Here is a 9,350-nt window from a genome sequence, read left to right on the forward strand (position 1 = left end):
AAATGTCTTGCACAGAATCAAGTTTGTGTTTTTTTTCCAATTCCATGTTTTAAATGTTTCACAAATCCACCACACAGATTGTTACACAGGTCATTATCAATCAAACACAGAGCTAGTTATATGTTATGACGGGCTATTTGTTAAGTTTGAAGAGATTTATTTATTTATTTTTTTAAATGAAAAAAGTATTTAATAAAAAAATTCAATTACAAAAAAAAAAAAAAAAAAAAAAAATTACAACGAACACTTCCGGTTGCCGCTCACTCGTGCGACTCCGCATCTCATATCGCGCGCTCCCCTGAGCTCCAGGCGGGACTTCCTCTGTGGTGCGGATGCGAAATTCAGAGTGAGCAGGCAGAAAGGGCTTGGTCGGGGTGTCACTAGTGTATGTGCGGCTCTGGATAGCAGAAAACCGGGCTGACGAAGCCGCCGCCGCCGCTCCTGTTGCCGAAGCCCCGTAGATGAATCTCCAAGTCGGCTATGCTGCCCTGAGAGCTCCGCGTGTACCCGCCCTGCCAACATGTCTGATGTCAACAAGACTATTCAGAAATGGCACGCCAGTTTTAGGAAAGGCACGGACTTTGACTCGTGGGGACAATTAGTGGAGGCTATAGATGAGTACCATATGTAAGTTGCGTTCAACATGTGTGTCATTACATCTTTTCACAAACGCGGTTTTAATCCTGTGAGCGGCGAGTGGATCCTCCTCTCATTTTAACCCATCTCTGCGTAAAGTCTGCAGGGCGCCCGTAGCATACAGAGGCTGCACGGGGGCTTCACTAAGAAGTTCACAGCCTGCCGAGCTGTCAGTCAGCTCCCACAGCAGTAAACAAACCCTACCCATCCATGACGTGATGTGGCAGTGGTTTGCAGACGGGACACAGGCAGGCAGGCAGGCAGGCAGGCAGGCAAGGCTGCTGTGTGCATGTTTGCATCCCTGCTTTCATCCACAGGCATTTTCGAGTTCAGGGAGAGTCAGTCATTTCACGTATCATTTGAAAATCCTCCGGAAATACGCGCAGTTTGTTTCATTATGGGTCATGCAGTGCAGAAATGGGCCAATATTCCTGGGAGTATTGAGAAATAGTCAGCCACACCCTCTCATTGTTATGGGTGGGTTTTCATCTGTGCACTGAGGAATGTTTCCTGCTTTCTCATAAAATCACTTACTTTACACATTGTTCAGGATGTCATCTGCTTCTCAACTAATTCATTTTTTTTTTATCTGGAATTGCACTTATAATGTCAGATCTATACCGTGACAAGCTATTGTGTTGACCACAAGAGGGCGCTGAAATGCACAATTAGGCACTAATGTAATCCATACATAACAAGTGGTGCTGCAGGGCCTTAACGCACGTTGTGTTGTTGTTGTTTTTTTGTTGTTGTTTAGTCTAGCAAGACATCTGCAAAAAGAGGTCCAGTCACCAAATTCACCTGACTTCACAGAGGAGCAGAAGGTAATCATTACATCTCTGTTTAACCTCTGGACTGAAAAGTTAATTATTCAGCATTAAACAACAAGTGTCTTTTTGTTTCCTCTTTCTTTCCTTTTAGAAAACGTTGGGAAAGATTGCAACATGCCTGGAGATGAGATGTGCCAGTTTGCAGGTTTGTGTCACATTGTAAAATGTATTGAATATTCACACGATTTGTGATCATTGCTGTCATCTTTATTTTAAATAGTCAAAAGCTAACACATAAGAGGAATTTAATATCCACATTTTCACGACTCTTAAGTGTAATTACACACAAGTGGACATGACAACAAGGCAGAACATATAACAGGAAATGACCCGATGTTTACATGTTAAACAGGATGGTAAACTGGAGACTAAAAAAAGTATTATCTTAAATAAAATCAGAGGAAGTTTTGGAAATAGTTTTTTGAATGATGATGATGATGTAACGCGTCCAAACCCCCTTAAATGTTTTGACTGTCCGCATAAAAAAGTGATTTATCCCAAATTTTTAAGTACTCTCCTGGTTTTTTTTTTTTTTTTTAATCTAAGATTGCTTAGTTTTTGTCTCGTTCCTTGATAGAGGCAGGGTGGGTTAGAAAAAAAAAACAAGAATCTGAAATGCTGTGTACTTGTGAAGTGTTCCTTAACTCAAAGGTCCTTAAAGGGTGTTCATTTTCTTTTAAATGTTTCTATATTGATAGTTGTTATTAGTTTCTTCATGTTTTCTTTAACAAAGAAACTCTTCCCTGTGTGGTGGTTTAAATTGTAATCATCTTTTGCAAGAAGCAGACAACTTTAAGAAAAGAAGATATCATCAAACGCCTAAAAAATCTGGACTCTATTTCTTATAAGTTCACTTTGATAAATAGGGGTGGAATAAAATATCAACATGGCAATACATCGTTGTGTGATGTTGGATCGCTGGGGCCAAATATCGATATTTTAATACAAACATAAGGCGCTCTAGACTGATTCCCCTGGCAGTTTGACGAACCGTGTCACCCATTACATGTGTGAGGGCAGCGTGAATGTTAGCTTATTGGTTAAAGAAGAGGTCGACAGGCAGAAGAAGACAGCAGGAAAATGTCAGACAGCGGTCAAAAGAAGTTAAAAGATGAAGCGTGATAAGATGTGAATCTGAATTTCTGAATCCTGCACTTGTGCGTTTAGTATTCTTGGGTTGATCAGATCATGTGATGTATCGTTATGGGATTGTCTTACAGTACTTAAATGATCACAGAATCACTGCGTCCTGATATTATCGTTATTGTGGGACCGTCTCGTGAGTGACCAAGCGATCCTCACTCCTATTTGTGAATGTGTGAAACGTTAACTGTGGTCATGTTTCTGTCCCTCTGCAGTGCACACAGTCAACAGAGGAGTTCAAGTTAGAGGAACTGAAGAGACTGGAAACCAGTAAGTGGAGTGAACTGGGGGGGTTAAAGTGTAATCCTGTTGTCATGACGGCACAATCTCATTTGAACTTGCTCTTTTTGTCAACAGTAATTCAAAATACCCTGACCTACAACAAAGAATTCCCCTTTGACGTGCAGCCTGTGCCCTTAAGGTAAACATCCATCATGAAACGTCTCACTGTTTGAAGGACGTGGTTTACAGTGTTTCCTGCTTCAGCTTTAAAGTTCATTTATTAACTTTGGATTAATGTGACAGAAACATCTCAGGGCAAAGTTCTCTAACTACCTTTCATGAAACTAGTAACTGTTTGAAATCGTCTTGTCATACATTATATCCTCCTTTTTTAACGTGTACCTTTTCTTCCTCTGCACGCTTGGAAAGTTTACACTGAACCTTTTTTTTTCAGCAGAATTTAGAGCAGATATTTGACATTTCTTGTCATGTGAAAAGCTAATCGTGTTTGATCTTTTTACTGATCTATGTCCATCCTCTTAGTATACAGAAGATAAATAACATGATGCCACACAAGGAAACATCGGACAGTCAAACAATGATGAACACCTAACGACACATTGGGCACATATTGTCAAAGAGGAGAATCTGTAGAATAATAAATAAACAGCACAAGTGACATAAAGAAAGTTAGCAATGTTTCCTAATTGAAACGTCTTTCTTTGTTTACATTGCTTTCAAACATAATAAGATTGACTGTGATTGATATAAATGTTATGAGATGCTTGTGAAGAAGAATACATTCTACTGCATGGATGGACTTTTAATGACATATTCAATATTTCTTGTTTTTTAGAGGGCTCAATTTTTGACTGTAATTTATTATTTGATTTAAACCCTTGCGGTTAAAATATATATCAACAAGGACTTCAATCTAAAGCGAGCACAAGCTAAAAGAAGAAGATTAACTCTCTCTTGCTCTCTCGTGTCATGTGGATTAACTTCACATTTATATTATTTTCATTTTTATTCTTCTCCAAATAAGAAGTGACTAAAGAAGCTGTTTTTTTTTTCCCCTCCGTGTCAGGAAAATCCTGGCTCCAGGCGAGGAGGAGAACCTGGAGCTGGAGGAGGAGGACGATGCTGCAGCAGGAGCAGGTTCTACAGAAGCGTTCCCCCCGCGAGCCCCCGGTAACGTTCAACAACTAAATCTCAGGCGAACTAACGCCGTTTTGGTTTGTTAATGTCATGCGTCCTGTTTTTGTTTTGGAGGGCTGTTTGATCGTGTGTCTCATTGTGTTTCTCTCTGTCGGTGCCGTGCATGGCTTCATCGCTCACTCCTGCTTCATTTGCAGCTTCACAAGGTACGGCTTTTATCACCTGACGGCGTCTCAACCTGTTCTCTGCTGCATGACAGACGTGTGGTTTTTTTTTTTTTTTTTCACATGCACTGTATTTAGCTAACAGGTTTGACTTCACCCATTTAAGGCTATTTTATGTCAATCTTGTGACTTGAAAAAAAAAAAGAATGCTGCTTCAATTTAAAGATAAGACGCCTAAATGTTAACAGTCATCAATAGTTGAAAGCTACCTAAACAGAAGCTCAAACCATCAATGGTTACTTCACACTAAATACTGGATTGAGATGGTTAAAAAAAGATATTCTACTTAAATTGTTTTCTGCCTCTGGTTTATGTTGAGCCATCGTGATGTCACCACCTATCGTTATGGTTACTGATTAAACCTTTGTCCCCCTACAGGTACCTTGTTGCCACGGTTACCCTCAGAGCCAGGGATGACACTACTTACACTAAAGATTGAAAAGATTGGGTTGAAGGATGCCGGGCAGTGCATCGATCCTTACATGACCATCAGTGTCAAAGGTAATGATCCCATCTCATCTGTGCATATTTCATAGATATGATGTCAGGCTTTAAGTTTGTGAGACCAGCTCAGCTCTCAGATCACAGCCTCACCCTATGTCGCTACCCTCCTATCTTCTTTTAAATAAAAACCACTTAAGTGCTTCAGAACGGTTGTTGAAAGGCAGAAGAATATGTGCCAGAGCAGTCCTTGCAGAGTTTGTCTGTCAGCTGTTGTGAGATGATGCGTTCTCTGTTTATCCTGCAGATGTGAACGGTGTAGACCTGAACCCGGTGCAGGACACCCCTGTGGCCTCCAGGAAGGAAGACACATACATCCACTTCTCTGTGGACGTGGAGATCCAGAGACATGTGGAGAAAATACCGAAAGGTAACACACCGACAATTCATCTAAAGTGACATACTGTTAATATGATAACATCATTTTTTTTTTTTTACATTTTCCACAAAGAGAGAGAGAGATTCACAATTAGTGACATGTTTCACTGTAGAATGACAACAGTATGAGATCTTTCATCAGAAGGCTCTACCTCAGTACGTAGAACCGATCAGCAAAAATAAAAGATGCACCACTTTGTCCACAGGGGGCGCCAAAATCAACACATTCTAGTTTCTCAGGCAGCTTCAATATCATTGGTTAAAACTGAAATGCACTAACATATAAGGAAAGTACGGCTTAAGATCCATTCATCCATCCATTATCTATACCACTTTTTCCCATTCTGGGTCACAGGGGTATACATACAAACTCTACACAGAGAGGTACTGATTTAAACCAGGAGCCTCCCCTCTCTCTGAGGCAACAGCGCACTACTCGTGAGAAGTTGAATTTTTTTTTCTTTCTGGGATGAGCAAACACATTTCTGTGGGATTTGTTGAGCTTAAGAAAATGTACGATAAGGCCGACGTTATCCTTTGAAGCTGTGAGGATCTTGACGTGCGTGTGTGCGGAATCCTTTTTCCTCAATAAAGAGCACGCTGCAGTTTCAAAGAGATAACACCACTGATGATGTTATCCCTCCTTGTCATGCTTCACATTCCTCCAGGAGCAGCTATCTTCTTTGAGTTCAAGCACTACAAACCTAAAAAGAGGTTCACCAGCACTAAATGCTTTGCCTTCATGGAAATGGACGAGATCAAGCCGGGCCCCATCGTAATCGAACTGTAAGTCAACCAACACTACCACTTCTTTTCTTTTTTTTAAATTCAAGGATTCCTTTTACATATTTTTTACGCATTAAATATACAAATTCTTCAACTGCAGGTACAAGAAGCCCACGGACTACAAGAGGAAGAAACTGCAGCTCTTAACAAAGAAACAACTCTATCTTCATCTTCACCAGACGTTACACAAAGACAGTTAAGTCCCAGCACGTCTGGATTTTTGAACCACGTCTGTAAGTGTCTCTCTTACATCCACACGGTGCAAAATGTGGTGGTCCGCCTCCTCACATCCAGCAATACTAAATCAACCTCATAGTCTCTCTTTTTTTTTTAAAACAAGTATATGAAGAAAGCAAAGGGAGATGAGCTCAGACCACCATATTACTTTAGCTTTTTTATTCTCTTGTTACATTTTCATATCCCTCCTGTTGTTAGAAAACTGTCTTCAAAAACAAATAAAACAAAACTGACTCTAAAGCAGGTTTATGTTCAAACAGCCAAAACCACATCTTCACCAGTCTTCCTCAACTCGCAGCTTTTTTTTTTTTTAGGAAACAGGACAAAAAGTGAGTTATTGCAGGTGCTTCACCCGAGTGTGTTTTCAATTTGACTTACTCACTCGGTGTTGGTGCTGTCGGACTCTTTGACTCTTGAGTTATTTTTTAATTTTTTTTTAAAGCAAAACATTAAAATACAACTAATATGTGGACTTGTCTGGGAAGTCATGGGAGAGTTTGCAAAGAAACACTGAACGATATCACGTCAGAGCAACATGGAGTGCTCTGTGGAGCCCCAAGAAGAAAAAGAATCTTGTCAAAATCCACTCGTGGCTTCAGGAGTTTGAACGTGCCATAATTAAAGACTTTCATGGTGTGCTATTATTATTATTATTATTATTAATAATGAGATCAATTTAACAAACTGACCAACTGGTTTATTTCATTTTCATCAAAATGAGTCATAAGAATCTATGTAAAAGAAGAAAATTGTATTCAATAACCATATTCATCTTCTTGCTTAACTGACTGATTTCAATTGTAACATTTTATAACAAAGTTCATTTTTAAAGTGTTAAATAAAACGTGTTAATCCATTTACTGCTGTCTGACTTCCATGAGCGGAATACTTTTAAACATTTAGTCTCCGTTTTGTGCTTTCTGTTGTAAACTCCAGATCAACACGTTTTTTGACCACTGTAGTGCAGAAAGTCGTTACTTTTAAAGAGAAGTCATAAACATCGTGTTTAAACATCCAGCAGACATGGAGCAACATCAGCGATGTACTGGAGGCGTTTTTTTGTGTGTGCCAATTTTCACTCTTTTTGTTCTACTTTGGTCTCCACCACCGTTTGAAGGAATTATCTGGCTTGTTGCTAACCAACTAGCTGCTAGCTTTGTGTGGATGCTAGGCAGGAAAGTGTGCAGCGATCCACTTTAACTACGGTGGCCAATAAGGGCAAACAATTAGCAACAGCTACAACGATTTGACACGAGGAAAGACTTGCAGCAAACTCGTCCAACATCTCGGTGGCGTGGAGCACTTCCGTTGAAGACTCGGTGGATATTGTTTTTTTTTTACTTTGCAACATGTTTGAAATTGCTGCATGTTTTCTTGACGGTGCAGTTTCAGCTTATGGCAGCATGTTTTCTTTTCATTTGCAGCACCTTTACACACCGGTAGTTGGATTTTGTGGACTTGAGCACGTTTATGAATTTGTATTGTTGTGTCGAATTTGCTGCATGATTTTCATAATGTAAGTCGCCTCGGCCACTGCAGATCGTTTGTCCCCGTCAGCGAAGTTCTTAACATGAAGTCTAATCATATATAAAAATAATATTCAACATTAAAAGTCAGATTATTCCTGTTGGCACACACAGACTGCATGGTGGTCTTTTGTTTAGTCACAGACTGTATTTAATTCAGCATTAACTTTTTGAAATGTTAGAAATGAAAATACATGTTTGTCTGTTTCGTTTATGGTTATAAAAAATGTTGTTTACTTTGTCATAATAGTAGATCACAAAAATGATAAAAGGCCAGAGTTACGCACTCAGCGACCCTGTAGCTTTTAAAGCATAAATAACTAAAGTCCCATGTCAGTGTGTTATTACATCATAGTTTAAGAGTGTTTGAATTCTGATAGATATTTTTTTTTTCATTCTTTTGCTTAAATGAATTCAGAGTACATTCGATGTGGCATGATGTGGATGTGTCTTCATTCAGTGTGAGGATTTAGTTGTTTGTTTTTATTCGGGTTTTTCCGAAACAAACAGAAATGAAGTGATCAGCTGAAGATTATTCAGGTGTTTTTTTCCCCCCCAAGTGTTACTTTGCAGCTCAGTTGTGTTATGTCGTTTGATTCAACCAGCTCATGTGTTTAGTTTTTGAAGGGACAAGAATTTTGCACTCTGACATCTTTCTCTCAAGTTGCAGATCAGAAAAAAAAAAGCCTCGAACATTTTGACTTTTACATGCCACCCTTTTGTAAAGCGCTTAAAAAAAAAAAGAAAAAGAAGTGTTACTTTCTGTTTCCATTCCGACTTTGCAGACGTTCTCCCTCACTGAAACGTCTCCATTGTGGTATTTGTTTTTCAGATTTTATTTTTGTAACGTCACACTTTTCAGGACTGTAAATTAACTCGGATACACTAACTGATGAATATAACAAGTGTATGTATGAAGCGCTATGATTTGGTTGGACTGAGATCTGTGGAGTGTTTTGAGTTCGGTTGACACTGACGGGAATTGTATCAAAACATTTACAATGCTTTTCATTTTTAATAAACTACAACTGAAGCCGTTTGGTGGATGATTTCATTCAGAAAACCAAAACATGTTGCTCATTTATTTGGCGGAAAGTATCTGTTAGAGCCAGACCGATTCATCGCCCAGCCGATAACATCGGCCGATATTAGCATATCAAGTGACTCTGTATCGGCTAATTTTATCTCAGATATGTGATGATATTACTAGATCTATTCACCAGTTAAATAGCATTTAATTTGAGTATAGTTAAATAACACTAGCAGTCCCCTTCTGGCTGTCACCAGCAGTGTGCTTTAGGCATTATCACTCTTCAGAGTGTCAAGCGGTGATGCACGTACATGCGCAGTCACTTTCCAGTTGAGTGACCTTCTGGTCTACGTTCTATCTTTTCCTCCAGTGTGTGATAACTGCATTTGAGAAATCAACACAATAAATGTGCATATCTATACCAATCCATCTCTCCAGATCGAAGAAAGATATCGGCATCACATTTTTTTCCCTCCCCAATATCGATATCAGTTGGGCCCTAGGAACAAACCAATGGCACTGATTTTTTTTGGAGGCAATAGTTTCCTGTGTTTTAGTCCAAGGTGGGAAGGACTGAATCTGCCAAAATAAAGAAATGAAGTACTCACTTGTAAGTATCATATCAACCAAAAATAATGTTTTCAATATAAGAGGGAAAATTTGATTTTTTTTGGTAAGA

General features: G+C 39.2%; 1 protein-coding gene across 1 annotated transcript; it reads left to right on the forward strand.

Moving 5' to 3' along the window:
* Nucleotides 1-315: 315 nt before the first annotated feature.
* Nucleotides 316-8,710, forward strand: aida (axin interactor, dorsalization associated). Its single transcript, XM_061051846.1, has 10 exons — nt 316-627; nt 1,394-1,460; nt 1,558-1,611; nt 2,825-2,879; nt 2,967-3,030; nt 3,919-4,022; nt 4,592-4,714; nt 4,962-5,084; nt 5,761-5,878; nt 5,979-8,710. Exons 1-10 carry the CDS (start codon nt 521-523, stop codon nt 6,076-6,078), a joined length of 915 nt encoding a protein of 304 aa, XP_060907829.1. The 5' UTR covers nt 316-520; the 3' UTR covers nt 6,079-8,710.
* The last annotated feature ends 640 nt before the right edge of the window (nt 8,711-9,350 follow it).

Source organism: Labrus mixtus, chromosome 12 (assembly GCF_963584025.1).
Source record: "Labrus mixtus chromosome 12, fLabMix1.1, whole genome shotgun sequence".
Classification (NCBI taxonomy): domain Eukaryota; kingdom Metazoa; phylum Chordata; class Actinopteri; order Labriformes; family Labridae; genus Labrus; species Labrus mixtus.

Excerpts from the sequence above, each read along its gene's own strand:
- aida (XM_061051846.1), top strand. The coding sequence starts at position 521 with ATGTCTGATGTCAACAAGACTATTCAGAAATGGCACGCCAGTTTTAGG. Across the intron at positions 4,023-4,591 it reads GTTCCCCCCGCGAGCCCCCG|GTACCTTGTTGCCACGGTTA; the intron begins GTAACGTTCAAC and ends GTCCCCCTACAG. Across the intron at positions 5,879-5,978 it reads GGCCCCATCGTAATCGAACT|GTACAAGAAGCCCACGGACT; the intron begins GTAAGTCAACCA and ends CTTCAACTGCAG.